Source organism: Elephantulus edwardii, unplaced genomic scaffold (assembly GCF_000299155.1).
Source record: "Elephantulus edwardii isolate Elephantulus edwardi_28Jun2011 unplaced genomic scaffold, EleEdw1.0 scaffold00091, whole genome shotgun sequence".
Taxonomy (NCBI): Eukaryota; Metazoa; Chordata; class Mammalia; order Macroscelidea; family Macroscelididae; genus Elephantulus; species Elephantulus edwardii.
In genome coordinates, this window is record NW_006399841.1 from 5,598,293 (window position 1) to 5,618,573 (window position 20,281).

At 45.0% G+C, this 20,281-nt stretch overlaps 1 protein-coding gene across 1 annotated transcript in view; it reads left to right on the forward strand.

Annotated features, from left to right (window-relative positions):
- Positions 1-7,557: 7,557 nt before the first annotated feature.
- The window catches only part of GLB1 (galactosidase, beta 1), a 77,041-nt gene continuing 64,317 nt past the window's right edge, over positions 7,558-20,281 (forward strand). Inside the window, exons 1-5 of the mRNA XM_006890662.1 lie at positions 7,558-7,590; positions 8,775-8,947; positions 13,323-13,473; positions 14,868-14,928; positions 17,511-17,605. Of these exons, the coding sequence (XP_006890724.1) occupies positions 7,558-7,590; positions 8,775-8,947; positions 13,323-13,473; positions 14,868-14,928; positions 17,511-17,605 (513 nt within the window). The remainder of the gene's footprint in view (positions 7,591-8,774; positions 8,948-13,322; positions 13,474-14,867; positions 14,929-17,510; positions 17,606-20,281) is intronic.

Sequence of the window (20,281 nt, forward strand, 5' to 3'; positions counted from 1 at the left end):
TGAGTCAAATGTAGTTTTGCTGGCCACCGTTTGCAGATTCCCATATTTTATCCCATCTCAAACTGAATCAGAGCAGTCCTGGGCTCTCTACCACGTTTCCATGCAACAGATCAATATTGTGTCAGGTTCCAGGGAGTCATGTCACCAGGCTAAGGGACTGGCTTCTGGTGCCTTTACTAAGGTGATAAATCACCAGTCATGGGAGAGTACGCCCTATTCAGATCCCCTAGTCAGACAACAGCAGCGAGAGAGAGCAGTTGGCCTAGCGGACAGAAAGTCTTGCTCCCAAGCCAAAAGTGAGTGACTCTACTCCGTGGCCCTCACGCCTGCCTTTAATTGCTTTTGGCGAAACATTCTTCTAGGTCGTGTAACCCTGGTATGTCCACTTGCTGTCAAAGGTAACTCGTGGTTGCTGTGATGCTAAACACTGTGACATTGATGAGTCAAGTGCAAGAATGGTTACCCAGGGTGGACAGTGTTTGGTCAAGCTCCCTGATTAAAACAAGCTTGAAAGCAGGAGTGGCATCTCCTTCCACAATAGCTTGCCTCCTGAAACCCTATGTACCTGGAGAAAGGACAAAAGTTATACAGGAGGTGTCCAGGACTTTCATTCATAGGGTCACTATGAGTTGCCTGCGACTTGATGGCACTTAACAACGACAACAACATTCAGACATGTTGGGAGCTTCGGTGGCTTAGTGGAAAGGAGTTCTGCTGATCACCCAAAGGCAGGAGGTTCAAAACCATTAGCTTTTCTGTGGGAGAGAGATGGATAATCTCCTCCCAAGACCCTGGAAACCCATCAGAGAGTCAGCTTTGAATTGGTTCCAGTTTGATGGCACATAACAAAAACACCACCACACAGCCTTTTATTCTGCCTCCCAGTGTCCTCATTAGTGTCTCCCTGCGATGAAATCCCAGATTTTACTTTAAACATAGCCCTCTCCCAATGGCAGAAAAGGCGTTCTTTAAACACTGCTACAGAGGCCTCTGACTTTCACAAGAGGTCTTCAGTGTGTGGCTGACCTGGGGCTGTCAGCAAGTTTCTTCAAGGCTTCCACGTCTGATAAACACCAGGCAGCTTCATGGTCCTTAAAATTACTGAACCCTGTAATAATAATAATAATAATAATAATAATAATAATAATAATAATAATATTGTTGCTATTGTTAGGTGCCGTTGAGTCATAGATGACTCACAGCGACCCTATGAACGAAAGACCTGAAGTATAACTTTCATTGTTTCTCCACGTTCGTAGAGTTTCTGGAGCAAGCCATTTCAGAAGTGGATGCCACTCCTGCTTCCAAGCTTGTTTTAATCAGGGAGCTCCCCAAACACTGTCCACCATGAGTAACCATTCTCACATTTGAAACATCAGTGTCACAGTGTTCAGCATCACAGCAACCATGAGTTACCTCAGTACAGCAAGTGGACAGACCAGTGCTGCACCACTTAGAAGAATGTTTGACAAAAACCAAAAATAATGATGATGATGATGATGCTGAGGATTGATAGCTGGAGCTTCGTGGTGGGTGGAGCCTGGGCAGGTGCCAGCCCCCTCCTTCTGCCTCTGCCTACTTTCCTGCAACATCATGAAAGACCTTGGTCTCTCTACGCTATCATGCACCCTTAGCACCAGCTAGCTTGCATCATATCCTCAGAGGCTGTTTTTGAGGTCAGTTCAGGTGCCCATTGTGTTCATTTGAAATCTTCTAGAAGCCAAACAAGAAACTGGGGTTTGGAAACTGGGTTGTGAGTTGGGAAGTGACTCCAGGGCTCAGGAATGAGGAACAGGTGGTGGGAAGGAAGCATCGACTTCAGAAGCGTGCTGTGATTACCCGTGAGGCAGCAGGAATGCAGTTCTGCTAAGACCTGGAGATGCACAGAGTACTCCCGGAGTCATCTGCCCTTAGATGACAGAATGCAGGTGCCCTGCTGCTGGCTGTCCCTCAGGGGCGTGAACTCTCCAGCACTCCTGGGCTGAGCAGGTGCCCGTGGTGGTGGGCAGGAAGGCCGAAAGGTCTGAGCTGTGTTGTGCCCTTGAATAGAGTAGACACTGCTGCTCCACACTCTGGCCTGGCGTGGGCCCATCACCAGAGCTGCAGCCAGTCCCTGAAGGGCTTTGATGTCGTGTCGAGGACCAATAGAAGGAAGGTCTACACCAGCGTATTGCATTTACACAGTGTGTGCTTTCACGGTCTTCTCCACCTGCCCTTTCCACCCTCTTTGTGTTCCGCATCTTTCCATGTTAACAGTGGTAGAACATCTCATTATTCTCAAGAACAGCATAGTATTCCATCACACACACTCTCTCTGTATGTATGCCATCATTTATTGCTCCAGACCACCTTTTCATTTGTGTCAATGTCTCATCAGGAAAAATCCCAACCATAAAAGAGAAGAGGTGAAGAAAAATACCATACACACAATCTAGATCCTACTGTTAACATGGTACTGTCAGCCCATCCCTCTCTCCATGCAACAGTTTTGTTCCTTTTGGATGTACCTCAGTGTAGGTTACAGACGTCGGTGTGCTCAGATCCGTCTCTAGGTATTCTGACACAGTGACTGCTGCCATGGCCTTGAACGTGATAGGGAATGGAAGGTCGGTGCAGTATAGGGCGAGCTTCTGACCTGTTCGTCACGGGGTCTCTGTGAGCCATAGACTGCTCGATGGCCTTTAACAATAACACCACAGGTCAGTGTCTGTTTAAAGTCCTTCCCCACCCCTCTTTTAAAGGTAAAATTTGGATGCGGTGAAATGCCCATATAGAAAAGATAACATTTCATGAGACTGACAAATGCATACACCTGGGTATCCCCAAACTCTGATTTTTCCTTGCTATAATTAGATTTGCCTGTTCTAGAATTTCAGAGAGGGGTCCCTAGAGAATAAAAACTGTGCAAGTTCCCTCAGCATAACATTTCAGAGATTCTTCCATGTTGTCACAAATGTCAGTAATTCATTCTTTTTCATTGCTAAGTAGTATTTAATCATATGGATATAGCAAAACTTATTTATCCAATCTCCTGTTTGTAGACATCTGGGGCTCTTTCTGATTTGGGACTATTATGAACAGAGTTGCTATGAGCATTCTTTTTTTTTATTTTTATTTTTTATTTTTGTGTGAGTGTACCATCAAATCAGATCTGATTGGTACAGGAGGAGATTGTCCCTCCTTTTCCTGGCAGAGCATCTGGTGGATTCGAACCATGTGCCTCTGGGATTGTAGTTGCAGCTCCTTACCACTAGGCCACCAGAGCTCCCCGAGCATTCTTTTATAAGTCTTTTCATAGATATACTTAAAAAATGTCTTTTGTAATTAGTCTCCTTTAAAAAAATTATTGTGTTTTAGGGGAATGTTCACACAGAAAAATCAGTTACTAGTTAACAATTTTTGTACAAATAACTCATGTAATTTGTTACAAGTTTTACAATGTGTCAGCATTCTCCTTGTTTCCTTCTGTTTGTTCTGTTCCTGTTGCTCTAGCTTCCCTGCTTCTCCTGCCTTTTCATCTTTGCCTTTTTTGCTACAACTTGATCATTTGGTTTTATGCAGTTGGTTATTTAAGAGAGCACACTATTCACAAGTGATACTGTTTATTTTGTACGTCAATCTTATTGACATGGAAGGTGACCTTGAATGAAGAGTGGGGTTACTTCCAAGGTCAAAAGGTATCGTAGGACTGAATTTCAGGGGTTCTTCTAGCCTATTGGGCCAAGTAAGTCTGACCTGTTTTCAGAATTTGAATTTTGTTCTATATTTTTCTTTGATTTTATCTGGTACCTTTCATTATCTTCCTGGTCGGAATGGCTGATGAAGGTAGCTAGGCACCGTCGAGTTTTGGTCTTAGTAACCAGTCTGCTTTTAAAAGGGCAATTTACTTCACACAAAGCACTTCTTGTTGCTGTTGTTAGGTGCCGGCAAGTTGACCACAACTCACAGCCACCCTCCGAACAGCAGGTCTGAACCTTGCATGGTCCTGCCCTGTCCTCGTGGTCCCGGATATGCTTGGGCCCATTGTCACGGTCACTGCGTCATCCCATCTGGTTGAGGATTTTCCTCCATTTCTTTGACCCTGCACCTTTCCCAGCCAAGCCCCTCCTGACAGCATGCCCAGTTGATGAGGCAAAGTTTTACCCTCCTTACCTCTAAGGAGCACTCTGACAGACTTGTGTATTCTTTTGGCAGTTTAAAAAAGTCCTTTTGTGAGAACATCTATTGAGAAAAATCTGAGGGAAAAGCAGATCCATATAAAAAACCTTTACTATGTAGAATTAAAACCCTACAGAGGGAAACGTCAAAGTTGTGCAGGTTGCTATAGGTTATCTGTATTTTTTGTTTGCTGGTTCCTTGTCTTCATTTTAGTCTGTTGTTTGTTGTTGTTATTTGCTGTCTAGAAGCTTGCGACTCATCGCCCTGAACTCTGCTCTGTCCTGTGCCAATCGCACTGTCTCCAATACACCCATCCCAATTACCCCAGTCACTGAATCAATCCACCTCGTAGAGGGCCTTCCCCTCCTGCACTGTCCCTCCACCCTACCAAGTATGATGTCCCTCTCCAAGGACCGGTCTCTCCTCACAACATGTACAAAGTATGTTAGACGGAGCCTCAGAATCCTTGCCTCCAAGGCGCCACCTGGTTTAACCCTTTCCAGGATGAGTCTGTTTGTTTTCTTGGCGGTCCATGGTACCCTCAATACTCTTCTCCAGCACCACAGCTCAAAGGCATCAATTCTTCTTCTATCCTCCCTGGTCATTGTCCAACTCTCTGATGCATAACAAGTGATTGCGAAGACCATGGACTGTACCAGACGCACCTTAGTCTCCAGAGAGACACCATTACTCTTCAGAACTTTAGAAAGGGCCCTAACAGCAGACTTTCCCATAACAATACATCTTTTAATTTCCTGGCTACTGGTGCCAAGAGTGTTGACCATGGAGCCAAGCAAACTAAAGCTGTGAACAATCTCAATCTCTTCACCATCCATCCTGATGCTGCCAATTGGTCCAATGGTGAGAATCTTTGTCTTCTTGACATTGAACCTCAATCCAGATTGAAGGCTGCAGTCCTTGACACTCTGCTGCAAGCGCTTCAGGTCCTCCTCAGTTTCAGCAAGCAGGGTTGTGTCATCTGCATAACGCAGAATTTTAGTCTGTAGTATTTTAAAATAAATCTCAACTGTCTTATAATTCCACCCATAGTCTTTTCATAGGTATACAGCTCTTACTGGTGAGAACTTTTTCTGTGATCATTCTGCCATTACTAACCTAACAATTAGTGATAATTCTTTAATAACATCTCATGCCCTGAGTGTTTTATTTTTCCTATCTGCTTTAGGGGTTTTTCTTCAGTCTTCCTTATACATTGTCCAACTTTCATATGTATAGGAAACAATTGAAAACATTCTGGCCTGGGTCAGGCACACCTTAGTCTTTAAACTGACATCCTTACTTTTTAGCATTTTAGAGAGATCCTTCCCAGCAGATTTTTTCCCAAGGCAGCACATGTTTGATTCTTAACTACGGATGCCATCGGTGGTGATTGTGGATCCGAGAAAATGGAGTTGTTGACAACTTCAGTCTTTTCTCCATCTATCTTTATCTAATGCACAGTGGATTAGGTGTTGGGCTGGTAACCTGAAGGTTAAAGATTCTAATTCCCTGACCTCTCTGAGTGAAAGATGAGGTAGTCCAGGCTTGCAAAAGATTTACAGCCTCTGAAAGGCTATAGGGCTGTTCTATTCTGCCCTGTAGGGCTGCTGTGAGTCAGAATTGACTCAATAGCAGTAGATTTGTTTTGGTGTTATTGTAATAAGTGTAATTTACCTGCAGTGTTGCTCCAGAGTGCTTGATGTCAGTCACAGAACTTCACACTTCTTGTGGTCAGGGGTGTGTCTAACAGTTGATTCCTGATGTGGCTTCCAGGGATACTCCAAAGCCTCTCACAGACTGACTGCAGTCAAAGCTAGCAACGCTTGGCAGCCTCCGAAATCCCCTGGACTCTCACCAATGTTGAATGGAGGATACAGATTTTAAAATGATACCTTGTAGCCCTGACCCTTTTGCCACTGTTTATCTATCCACCAGGGGGCGCTAGCCGACCCTGCCCTGGCAGTCAACTTTTTCTTTTTTGGTGTGGCTTTGGTTTGTTTTGTTGTACGAAATACCTCTTATGGTGCAACCTAGTACAGACATGCATGCTTCTACAAATCTACATATGTATATATAACAAAAATGTCATCAAATTGATGCCTGTTGTGCTGCTAATGTAAAGGTCAGTAGTTGCAATCTGCCGGCTGCTCCATGGGAGACGGGCAGCCTCTTTGCGTAAAGATATTAGCCAGGAAACCCAGCAGAGGATTGCCATGAATCAATTAAACAGCAGTGCTTCAGGTTTTGGTTTTGGTTTTGGGTGTTTTGTTTTATTTTAAAATATGTACTGTGTGGCGCTCTGTGGCCTAATGGATAAGAAGTAGGACTGCCAACCCAAAAGTGGGCAGTTTGAGTCCATCAATTACTCTGGGGGAGAAACAGGGACAATTTCCTCCCATGGGATTTATTGCTTCTGGACACCTGCTGGAGGGTCAGTTTATGGGTCAGTTCCAAATTGATGACAATAAGTAGGAGTCTGAGGCATGTTTTCTGCTCTTTTAAAAAAAAAATTCTTTATCTATCTATCTATCTATCTATCTATCTATCTATCTATCTATCTATCTATCTATCTATCTAATGGTGTGTGTGTGTGTGTGTGTGTGTGTCCTGTCAAATCGGATCAGATATATACAGGAGACTGCCCCTCCTTTTCCAGCAGAGCATCTGGTGGATTTGAACTGCTTGCCACTAGGCCACCAGAACTCCCTCCTTATGCTCTCTTTCAATAAAACAAAAAGGTGCCGTTCCGATGGTTATATCACTCACAGATGGGGTCAAACACAGGGGGAAATGGCAAACTCCGTGTCATCAGTCCGTGTTACTAAGCAGAACTGGGCATTTTGAGGTTTTCTTAGTTGTACTCTCTTTGGAAGCAGTTCACTGGCCTTGAGCTGCTTGTAAACTATAGTTTTGTGTATTTTTTTTTTTTAAAATAGTTATAACTCACTATTTTTTTTAATTACTTTGAACATGATTTAGTCCAATATCCTAGACATTATGGATGAACAACTGTAGAATTAAAGAAAGGACTAGCTCAGTCTTCTCCAGGGCTTAGAACACCTAAGGTGAAGCTTGCAGCATATGACTGACTCTCAGTCATGTTGGTGCTTTCAATATTGCCTCTTTGTTTTTCTTTTTAACTTTTTCTTGTGATTTGAGTAAAAGCTTACAAAGTTAATTGCTTTTCCATTCGGCCATATTTGATTTCGTGTCATTTGTCACAATCCCCACGTTGTAACCCCACTCTTCCTAATCTCTCCTTATAATTCTCACTCCCACTGATCCTCCTAGGTTAGCTTTTCCTTCCTTCTGAGCTCTACTTGTGTGCAAAGGCCGCCCTTTTGATCTTTTTTTCTTCTTCGTATCAGATGAACACTCACTGAGAGCCGTTAGATCGACATGGTCTACCTTCGATCTTGCGCAGTGGTTGCTGTAAGGAGCAGTGCCTTCCTGGGGTTACTGTTCCCCACAGGCCTGTCTGCTGTTTGTTTAAAGCTGAGTCACAGGGGGCGAGCTTAGTTCCAGGCTCAGGTAACGAAGGGTCATTGTCTTATGGGTTCCCCCGATCTCTGTCAGACCAGCAAGCCTGACCGTTGTTGTGAGTTTGAACTTCATTCCCCGTCTCCCACTCTGTCTAGGACATGAACCGTGCTGTTTACTGACCAGCCTGCAGGGGCAGCAGGGCACCTTCTAGCTCTTCTGGTCTCTGGGTTGAACATTGTATATGTGGAATTGTGGTCCTGTTGTTGGTGTTATGTGCCATCAAGTCGTTTGCGACTTATAGCGACCCTATGGACAAGAGTCCTAAATGCCATTCTATCCTGTGCCAACCTCGCCGTCTCAAACACACATTCCCACCACTCCACTCACAGAATCGATCCATCTCATCGAGGGGCTTCTCCTGCGCCATCTGTCCACTCTCCCAAACATGATGTCCCCCTCCAAGGACCATTCCCTCCTTGCAACATGCCCGAAGTATGTCAGACGAAGCTTCAGAATCCTTGACTCCAAGGAGCATTCCGGCTTCACCCTCTCCAGGACAAACCTGTTTGTTCTCCTAACAGTCCATGGTATATTCAACACTCTTCTCCAGCACCACAGCTCAAAGGCATCAATTCTCTTTCTATCATCCCTACTCACTGTCCAACTCTCCGATTGTGGTCCTAGTGACAAAATTATTAAGGCTTCTCCATTTCTCAGGCAGGTTATAGCCACAGAGGTGTGTGCATCTGTGTGTGTTTCAAGCCATCCCCCATGACCTGTGCACTGGGCTTTCCTACCACTGGTGGCCTCCAGTGGGGCATCCCCTCTAGAGCAGCTGCTTCAGCTCAGCCACTGAATCTCAGATACATGCTGGCTTCTGGAATCCTCTCGGGAATCATGCATGTGGGGCTATGAGAAGTTCTGTCCCCTGAGTGCTAACTGTGGGCCTGGCTGTGTGGGAAGCGGTGTCCAGTCTCAGGTGGCCTGGCCCAGCAGTGGTTTGTTCTGTGCGCAGAAGCCAGGCACTGGCCCTTTCAGTCCACTAGGCCGGATAAGTAGCCAGCCATGGGCTGCTCCACCCGCCCAAATGCAGAGGGTGCACGTTCTCACACAGTCCCTTCTCTGTCCTGCAGAATAATGCCTCCCTGAGGACCTTCGCCATTGACTACCACCAGGACTGCTTCCTCAAGGATGGCCAGCGGTTTCGCTACATTTCAGGGAGCATTCACTATCACCGCATACCCCGCTTCTACTGGAAAGACCGACTGTTGAAGATGAAGATGGCGGGGCTGAATGCCATCCAGATGTGAGTAGGACGGGGCCTGGCTGGACCCTGCGTCTGGACTCCCGCGCTTGGAGGGAGGTGCAGCTGCGTTTCTCTGGGCAGCTCGTTCCCTGCAAAACAATGGGAAAAGCCTCCTGTGGCTTCTGGGAGGGGACTCTTATGTGTGTGACTCACGCTTCTTCAGGCAATGAACCTCTTCTTTCAAAATTGGACTTTGTCACCAGAAGTCATAAAGAATATTTGCTTTAAGAGACAAAAAGAAGGAACAGTGGCTCATTACCTAGCATATGCAGAGCAGTTCACACAAGGATCTTCTTTTCTGAAGATTTTTTATGAGGTTTACTATGTACTGTGCCCATTTATAGCTGGACAAAGTGAAATTTGCCCAAGGCTGTAGCTTTGGTTCCAGGCCCAGTTAGGACTTGAACTTGAGGGTGCTCGTAGGCAGCTCTGGGTTCTCTTAGCTCTTAGTGGGACCCACCCTGTTAGATTCTCAAAGCCTTGTGTGTCCACCTGCTTCTGTTCAGGTCACCCAACCAGGCTATAGAGTCACTCTCCCGTTAGCTCACCTCTTCTGTTGCCACCCAGCAGCCTGTGGGAAGGAAGTTGAGGTGTCCAGTCCTGCCTCTCGATTTTTGCAGGGCTGTGTGGACTGCAGATGACGTTTTAAAGATAAATGTTGAGAAAATGCAGAGGCAGATTCCTGGGACCAATAATTAGGGAGACACCCACCTCATTCTTCTGACATTAAAACCATAGGGAGAATGGACTTGGAACCTGTCTGGACTTGGGACACTGGGTACTAGGGACCGATGTTCTTTGTTTCAGAGAACCTTGAAATTGTGGAAAGAACACTGACCGGGGAGACCCTTGTCTCCATATTTGAACTCCGATCCCATGCTGTGCGTGCCAGCAGAGTCAGCAGGGGAATATTGTCATTTTACATCCTGCTGTGCTATTTTCCTGATGACATTTTCAAGCAGGAGGGCATAAGGGTTGGAAGGTTTTCTATTTATATCAAAACATTCCCCCCCGAAAAGCAAATGAACAAATTTAGCTCTTATCTCACTGTGTTAGCATAGATGTTTCATTTTTCTTAAACCCGCACCTTCTTGCTGGTAAAACTCTACTCATTGCCATGGAGTCAGAACAGGCTCATAGCTGACCCTCCTGCAGGTTTTCTGAAACTGTAAATCACACAGGAGACTCCTTGTCTTTGTCCCTTGGAACACCTTGTGGATTTGAACTACCTACCTTAGGGTTGGCAGGGCAGCTCTTTCACCAAGAGGCTTTCAGTGAAAAAGATGGCGACCCTGGAGGGGGTAGATTGGTGGAGTGGTTGCTGCTGTGGGGTGACGTGCAGCCGAGATTGTGAAGATGGCAAAGGTTCGGCAGGGCTGTTCCGCTGTGCAGAGGGTCACCGTGAGTTATATGACTCTGGCATCTAACAACAGCAACACAAGCATACTGAATTTTAATTTTTTTTTAAAAAATATTTTAAATTTTATTATTTTGTGTATGTGTATACCATCAAATTGTTTCTTACTGGTACAGGAGGAGATTGTCCCTCCTTCTCCAGCAAAGCATCTAGTGGGTTCGAACCACGTACCTCTGGGATTATAGTGCAGCTTCATGCCCCAAGCAGACTGAATTTTTACAGAGTGGTAGTTAGTCTCATGCAATTTTATAAGGATTTTTTTGCATTTTGAAAGTTTACACTGTATTAAGATTGTTCTTTTTTAAAAAATATTATCATTTCTTGAAATTTCAAGGTAGCATGTCACCGCTTTTTTCTTTCTTTTTAAAGAATACAAATGAAACGGCAGGAGGCATTCTCCATGGGTGATGCACGGGGGAGTATTTCCAGCAGCAGTGATTGCCTGAGTGATTGCTGTGGAGGCTTGTAGCGAGGCCTCTGTCTGAGAGATGGCCCGGCATGGCCATTCCTGCCTCCTGTGCGTTTGTAATTCTGCAGAAACTCATGGGGAGATCTTGATTTTTGATCTGTTTCTATCTTCCACAGAAGAACTTGTCCAGTTTATAATGCAAAGTATAATTATGAAAGGCTGAACCTGGCTCACAGACAATGAACATGTGTCCAAACCTACTGAATTTAAACTTCAGTGATGTAGGCTTGTGATACCGAAAGCACTGCAAGTAGTACTTCTTTATAGATACATAAATATATATAATAATAAATGTATATTTATTGTATATAATTTTTTTCTACTAGTTTATTTACAAAATTCAAACACAAATTTGAGCAAATTCTTTATTGTATATAATTTTTTTCTACTAGTTTATTTACAAAATTCAAACACAAATTTGAGCAAATTCTTTCAATTTCTCACAAGTGGTACTTCTAAAGGGAAAGGGATTTGGAGACTTGGAGTCTGACTCAGGGTGTTGGCAGGCCTGTGTGTGATGTGCTTCTGGGAGAAGCCTCTTCTGTGTCACTTTCGGCTTCTGGTAACCCAAGAGATTTCTGGCATACCTTTGCCATTAGAGGATTCTCAGATGATATATTTTCCTGTATGTTTCTGATCTCTTTTCTCTATGTATAAGACCCTACTCAGGAATGATTAGGTTAAGGACCCTCCCTGTTCACATATGTCTCCATTACCATCTAACTCTCATTGCCATTGAGTCACAACAGACCCAGAGCCAACTCTCCAGCTGGTTTTCAGAGGCTGTAAAGTGTATGGGTGGAGATTACCCATCTTTCTCCCACAGAGCAATTGGTGGATTCGAACTGCCTGCCTTTGCATTGACAGTGCAATTCCTTACCCACAAGGTCAATAGAGCTTTATTAATATGTTGTTGTTGTTGTTGTTGTTGTTGCTATGTGTCATCAAGTCTCTCATGCGACTCATAGTGACCCTGTGTACAATAGCCAGGAACTCTGCTCTATCCTGTGACAAACTTATTATCTCTGACACATGTACCCCCATTACCCGAGTTACTGAATCAATCCATCTTTTGAGGGTCTTCCTCTCTTGCACTGTTCCTCCACCCTCCCAAGCAAATCTTATTTCCAAGCAGGGTTTCATCTACAGGCATAGTGTTAGGTCTTCAACATACCTTTTTAGAGGACACAATTCCATCCGTAAGAGCTTATTAGTAAGGGAACCAGTTACTACTAAGGCCATTCGTGGGATGACCAGGGACCTGTCTGGACTTGGGAGGTTAAGTTCCCAACTGCAAAGGAGAATTTGAGGAGCAGAGATTCATACAGTCAGTCAAGAAAGGTCTTTGTAAATAAATTCATCTTTAGAAGCAAAAGTGTGTCCTAGAAGTCTTTGTAAAACTGTAACTTTTGGGATTATCGTCTCTGTATACCAGTAATCATTTGTGTCTGTACTAGGCAAAAATGCTGCAGGATAATCAGTTAGCTCACAGAACCTTCCCCTAATCAATAATCAATATGAAGTCCAACAGAAGCATAGACCCCAGAGAAGGAAAGAAGCCTTGGGCAAGTCTGTTAGACGTTGTTCTAATGTGAGAGGAACTACCTCTCTCTCTCCTAATAATGGGGAAAGAAATAGTTTTGCCCTATTTCCAAATTGAGATTTTAGGTAACTTTTTTATATTTATTATTATTAATTTTAGTGAAAGTTTACAGAGACTTTGGATTACCATTCATTCATTGTTGCACTTTTCTCCCTGCCTACCGCTCCCCACCCAGTTCACTCTTCTCTTTGAAAAGTAAAATAAGAAATTATTTCATTGTTATATAAACCCTCCCCTCAAGTCCACTCCACTGTGCAGCCTTCGTTCTGCACTCCTGTCATGACAATAATACCTAATCTTAAATCTCTTTTAAACAGTTTTCTCCCTCATCTGTTTCAATGCAGTATACATGATTTACCCCACCTTTCTCAGTCTCCCCCAACCCCTATGTCAGTCCCATTTTACAACAGTGGCACTATGCATTATTTTTCCTTTTGTGACTGAGATATTTCACTCAGCATAATGTCCTCCAGGGTCATCCATTTTGAATAATATTTCATGAGTTCCTTGTTTTATTTTAGGTAACTTTTTAAAACTTTTTGTTGTGACTTGAGCCAAAGTCTAGAGAGCAGACGAGTATTCCACTCAACCATTTATACCTGTTTTATGTCCCTGATTACAGTGCCCCCATTGTAGCGCCCCTCTTCCCATGATCTCCCAGGGAATCTTGTTGCCTTTGACCATCTGTCCCGTCTCTTCTCACCTTCTGAGGTTTGCCCCAGGCAGCTGCCACCCTTCAGATAAGGCATGGTTGATAGATGACTTTTCGTAGACTCTTCCTTCCTCCTTTATCCTAAGTGCACCATCCAGGGCGCTCAGCAGGCCCCCTCCCACCTCTCCCCCTTGCCCTGAGTGTGTGAAGAGGCCGTTGTGTGTCTCTTGACAGGTACGTGCCCTGGAACTTCCACGAGCCCCAGCCGGGGAAGTACCAGTTTTCCGACGACCACGATGTGGAGCATTTTATCCAGCTGGCTCATGGACTGGGTCTGCTGGTCATCCTGCGGCCTGGCCCGTACATCTGTGCGGAGTGGGACATGGTGAGCGTGGCTGGACGGGGCCTAGACGGGACTCTGGCTGCCTGCTGTGTGTGCACGGGGTGGGGCTGGGGGTGGCAGTGAAATCAAGTTGTTTAGATAGAAGCCTGAGTCTGGACAGTGTGGAACTTGTGACTATACCCCATCAATGGGTCTTGAACCTTAGGAAAGCACTTAGCTGTCATTGTTAACGGCTGCTGAGGTATCTCCAGTGTGTCACGGCGCTGTGGGTGCATCACGGCGTGCTGCACAACACAATGGGGCATGGCCCAGTCCTGTGCCATCTTCAGGATGGCCGGCATGTTGGGGTCCATATTTGCAGCCACTCTGTGGCATCTTCCAGTCTAGGGGCCTCACCTCCCAGAGGTGGCCAGAGAGGGCAGGGGAAGGATGGGTTTTCACTTACTCACAGTGACTCAGTTTCCTCATCTGGGAAAAAGGAGCAAATGCCCTCTCGGGCTCACCTTTCAGTCCAATCATAGCCCGCCATAAGGTGAGCAGTTGCCTCAGGAGGTTTTCATCCCTAAGGACAGTCTGCTCTTGAAGCAGTGAGATGGAGAGGTCTGTAAGTGGCCCAGGCGGGAAGCTCTAAAGCAGCTAGGGAGGAAGAGCAAATGGAAACGTGGGAGGAAAGGCGGACAGTGCAGGAGAGGAGGACAGTGCAGGAGAGGAGGACAGTGCAGGAGAGGAGGACAGTGCAGGAGAGGACAGTGCAGGAGAGGACAGTGCAGGAGAGGACAGCACAGGAGAGGAGGACAGCACGGGAGAGGAGGACAGCACAGGAGAGGCGACAGTGCTGTTCCATGGAGGGATTGCAGCCAGGGTCACCAACCAAAATGGGTTTGAATTGTTGAATGAAAAACCAACTGACTCTGTAAACTCTTACCCAAATCACAATAAAAAGTCAAATCCTCGAATCTTGAAGAAAGAGGAAAAAAAGAGAATGGTGCCTCCTTTGTCTATCTCCATACTATTGTTAGACATCACCACGTTGACCATGACCCTCAGCGGCCCTCTGAACAGCACCTCTGAACCCTGCTTTGTCCTGTGCCATCGTCATCCTCTTTGATATACTTGAGCCCATGTCACAGTCACTGTGTCGGTCCATCTTGTTGAGAGTCTACCTCTCCTGTGCTGAGTAGATGTGAATCTATCTATATAAAAGGGGCTTTGGTTTGCTAAACGTTGCATCAGTGCAGGCTAATGCCATCGTCACTGTATTATACTAAGTTCCCAGAAAGGCATAAATTAGAAAATCCAGCTCTAAAATCCTCCCCAGAGATTGGCGTCTCCCCGCTAATAGTAATTCTCTCTCTCACTCACTCACTCACTCTCCCTTGAGTTCCTTTCATGAACTAGCTCTCAGCGTGGCTTTCTGTTTCGTTTCTCCCATCCAGGGGGGATTACCTGCTTGGCTATTAGAGAAAGAATCCATTTGTCTCCGTTCTTCTGATCCAGGTAAGTTGGTACTATTGTCTTAGAAGGATTTATGAAAATCTAGATAATTTGTATTAAAAGAATCATATTTTTTTTAAAAAATCCATGACCCTGATACAGAGCATGGTCTTTGCAATCACAATCACTTGCTATGCGTCAGAGACACATTGGACAATGTCTAAGGAGGGTAGAAGGAGAGTTGACACCTTTGAGCTGTGGTGCTGGAGAAGAGTATTGAATGTACCATGGACTGCTAAGAAAATGAAAAGGTTCATCCTGGAGAAGGCTAAACTAGGCTGATTCTTGGAGGCAAGGATTCTTAAGCTTTGTCTGACATACTTTGGACATATTGCAAGGAGGGACCAGTCCTTGGAGAGGGACATCATGCTTGGGAGGGGGGAGGGACAGTGCAGGAGAGGAAGACCCCTGATGAGATGGATTGATTCAGTGACTGGAGTAATGTGGGTAGGTGTGTCAGAGACAGTGCAATTGGCACAGGACAGAGCAGAGTTTAGGGCTGTTGTACATAGGATCACTATGAGTCACAGGCAACTCGATGGCACATAACAACAACAACAATATGGCAAATAGTGTAAAATGTTGTTGTGTACCATCAAATTGGAACCGAAACATAACTGACCCTCTCCAGGGTGTTTTCAGAGATAGTAGGTATCGGGGACCTGCCCCGATATATCAAAACAGTTCTGCTGAGAGAAGGGAACGAGGATTAAATGAAGATGCAGAGAGACTACCCGTTGATGACAAATAGCAAATTTACTGATTTTAGAAAAGCATATATAGGTTTTAGAAAACCATCTGCAGTAGCAATCGCATTATCCGAGATGTTGACTATCAGGTCAAACATTAACTCTCACAGACCTCAGCACAATACAAAGACGGTTTCCAGCATGTCTTATTGAGTGCTCTAAGAAACAAAGAGTTTCCGTAGATAACATTCCCTAAGGTCTGAGGCCTTTGGTCATTCTTATTCATTAACATCCTGCTTCTTTGAGTTGTTTATTGCCAAGCAGATGCTCTAGCCAAGATGGAATTAGTGTTGCTGGTTTTACAGTACGGGGCTAATCTTGCTTTGCAAGTTAGCCAGACCTCTGACAAGTAGGTACATTGCACAGGATGAGATTGTCCATCCTCCCATGGAGCAGCTGGATTTGAACCACATGCCTTTTGGATTGCAGTGTAATTTTGTACCACTAGACCACTAGAGCTGCCTATATATAGATAATTATAATCCCAATACTTGTGCATTAGTAGCATTAGCAGTAAAATAGTATTGTCATTGTTGTTAGCTGTCATAAATATTATCAGTAATTATCAAGATATGATTAGATGGCAGATAACTAGTAAAATAATTTTAAACATATAACCCATCAGCTATTCTGAAGGCTGAGCTACTTCTGTGCAAACATTTGTGGGAGTTCAGTAGAGTTTGAGTGTTAGTCATCATCTGTGAGTAGCCCCAGATAGATGTCGAACACGTAGAAGACAAGGCTTCCTTGAGCTGCTGTCCAGATCTTGCTGATAAACTGGGGTCATCAAACGTGACATTGAGTCCCTGCGCCCTGCTTGAGGTTGACCGACTGACTTGACCACTTTCTCCTGCTCTGTTCTTAGTCTCTACTCTGACGCCTAGCTCATCATTATGGCAGCTGGTATCACTGGACGGCTGGGGATCTGCAGTGCCTCCTATCTCCTTGTTTATTTATACAGCAATATGAGAATGAAAGGGGGGATTTTCCCTTTCTTTCTAAAACAATTGAGATTATTTTGCTGTAAACTCAGGTCCGAGAGCTCTAACTGCATTCCTGTCTCTCAAAAGACTTCCATTTCTCTTGTTGATAATGGTGACAGTGGAGGTGGTGGTTGGTGGTGAAGGTTATCATGACCACAGTTAACATTTACTGACTTTCCCTGATGTGTTTTCCTCTTACGTTATGACCCTCAAGATTTGTACTTCTTATGGTTTAGTGTTGTCAAATCAGAACCAACTCAAAGCTGACCTTCCAGCGGGTCTTTAGAGGCTAAAAGTTGCATGGGAGATTACCCATCTTTCTCCAGGAGCACCTAGTGGATTCGAACCACCTGCCTTTGGATTGGCAGTGTAACTCCTTATCCACCAGGCCACAAGAGCTTCCAGAGTTTTTTGATTCGTGTCATATATTTTTTATGCATTATCTCCTCTAACCCTTGCAGGAGTTTTACACAGTATGTACTTTTATTACTCCTGCTTGACGATATAAACTGGAGTTTAATTTTAATAAAAAACAAATCTAGACAACACTCTCTATGAGAGAGAAGGAAACACCATTGATCTTTTCACTCAACAAAGACCTACTGCCTACTTCTTGTGCCCCAGGCTTTGGGCTCTAGTGTCAAGGGCAGATAAAGGACCTACAGGACCTTGGCCGCTAACAGCATGGGACAGCTTCCCTTCAGTCTTGGATTGCGGGAGGTTGCCCCACTGCACAGGTGGTTCCTGGATCTGAGCGTCCCTATGTTTTCTGCCAGCCCCAGCAAGTCGACACTTGAGTGGTGTCTGTACACCGAAAGGTTTGTGATGGTGTGAAATCTGTCTTGTTCTCCAGACTACATTGCCGCCGTGGATAAATGGTTGGGAGTTCTCCTGCCTAAGATGAAGCCTCTCCTCTATCAGAACGGAGGGCCGATAATCACCGTGCAGGTAACCAGGGGCGGTGGGAGGAAGGGCCATCTACCTGTGTTACACACATGCCAAGAGGGAGGCAGAACAAGCTTCGCAAGTCTGTTTTCTTTTACGAGGGGTGCAGCCACACATGATGGCTTCGAGGAAAGGAACCTTGGTGGTGTGGTGATTCAAAGTATTCAACTGTCAAGGGGGCTCTGGTGGCCTAGCGACAAGAGGCTGCACTGCAATCACAGAGGTACACAGTTCAAATCCACCAGATGCTCTGCTGCAGAAGGAGGGACAATCTCCTCCTGTACCAGTCAGATCCGGTTTGATCATACACATAAAAATAATAAAATAAAAGAATTTTTTAAAAACGTATTCAACTGTTAAATAAAAGTCAGTAATTCAAACCTACTATCCATTCCATAGTCTAAGGCACATGGTTCGAAACCACCAGCTGCTCTGCAAGAGAGGGACAGGCAGTCTCCTCCCATGTGATTTACAGCCTCTGAAAACCTGCTGGAGGGTCAGCTATGGGTTGATTCCGACTCGATGGGACTCCACAGTAACAACCACTCCAAAGGGAGCTCTGGTGGCCTGGTGGTACGAAGCTGTGCTGCAATCCCAAAGGCGCAGGTTCGAATCCACCAGTTTCTCCATGAAAGAAGGATAGGCAGTTTCCTCTTATGCAATTACTGCCGCTGAAAACCTGCAGGAGGGTCAGCTATGGTTCAGTGGGTCAGTTCTGATTCAGCAGCACACAACAGCAACAGGCACTCCAAAGGAGAAGGATGAGACGCACTTCTTCCATAATATTACAGACTTGGAAGCTCTAGTTGGACTCTGTCCTGCAGGGTCTCTGTGTGGATTCTGTGTGGTCTGGTGCAGGGGAGGTAGACGGTGGAGCAATGCCCGGGGTTACCACCTCGGTGACGCCAGTCCTCATGAAGTCACACTGCCTCCTCCCCACAATTCTGCCTGAGTCCCACCTCATCTTTGCTGCTTCTTAATGATTCTTTAAATAAGTAATTATTGGCAAGAACAGGAAAACCTAAGAAGCAGAGAAAGACTTGTCACCCAGACCTCCGCAGGGAGAAGCAAAGCTCTGCATCTTGGGTGATTTCTTTGACTCTGCCAGGTTTTTGTTTTCATTTTTATAGGCCAAGTTCAAACTGTGTGACCAGTTTTCCTACCTGGATCTTGGGTCACAAGCAGTGTTACATGGCATGAATTTTTTTATTCTTATTGTATTTTATTTTATTATATTTTGTGTGTGTACCGCCAAATCAGATCTGACTGGTACAAGAGGAGATTGTCCCTCCTTCAGCAGAGCATCTGGTGAGTGAATTTTTTTAACGCATCCTCATCCATGCTTGCATAGCTTGTCTTCTGACTGCAGTGGACACACGTGCTTGTCTGTCCGGCAGTCTTCCCAGGTGACTTAATCGGCTCCCACGGGACTCACACTGCCCTCAGTTGGAGCCTCAGCTAGTGAAGCCCTTGAGCTTGACTTCATCTTTGTCCAGACGTATGATTCTTCTCCTTCCCTCCCCACACTCGTGTCTGCCCGCCTTGAGGTTGCATCATACGCTGGTGGAAGGGATGGTTCTGAAAGGGGCTCGAAGCCACTGAAGGAGGGTCAGGGGACAGACAGATCATGTTTCTGTTTATTGCTTTCTCTAAAGTTCAGTGACTGTCTCTAGTAACTCAGGTCAAGGGCGGAACAGACTGGTTTTACCCAAGTCACAATGGTGCTCTGTCTGGGTGCTCAGATTTATGGAGCCTGTGTCGCCATATCCAGGGTTAAAATGACCCGGGTCAGAAGGTTCACATTCCTGCATGATGCATGTAGGGCCCTTCCCACTGTTGATTTAGGGCTGCAGGAAGCCGTGCCCGGCCTTCCCTCAGCCTTGTCAGCCAGCCATCAACGCGGGTGCTTCTCTTCTGCACAGATTATCTAACCCACCTGTTGATGTGTTATGCTTGGAAGTTCATCAAAGTTTGTACAAAGACCACACCAAAACCAAGCAAAGCCAGAGACACCTGTGAATAGTAGGCAGCGTGAAAATGAATTAGGAGTGGGTGACCTTCCACCCACCCTTTTGCTTCTTTCAATTAATGGGGTGTGAGTCATGAGGTAATAGCTTTGTTTATTCCTGTATTTTTAGAAGTTTGTGATGATGGGTTCGGAAACTTAAAAGAGGGCTAATAAGACTTTAGAAAAAGGTCTTGTAAACTACCGTCTTCATGGGCCAATGTGGCCCATGGTCTGCTCTTGTGAATAAAGTTTTATTGGAACAAAGCCATGCTCATTCATTTATATATTGTATGTGACAACTTTTGCACTATGACAACAGAAGTCAAGTGGTTGTAGCTGAGAGTGGGTGGCCTACAATCCTAAAATATTTACTCCTTGGTGTGCTTATTGATAAACTCTGTTGACCTTTACTCAAAAATCTGGATTCCTTTTAATTTCTCTGAATTTTAAAAAAAAACTTTATTACTTTTTTGTGTGTGCACCATCAAATCAGATCTGACTGGTACAAGAGGAAATTGTCCCTTCTTCTCCAGCAGAAGATCTGGTGGATTCAAACTGTGCACCTCTGGCATTGCAGTGCAGCTTCTTGCCACTAGGCTACCAGAACTCACTAAATTTTTTGGTGTGAGTTTTTGAGATCTTTCAATTTCTATTTGTTCACAGGCGTTATT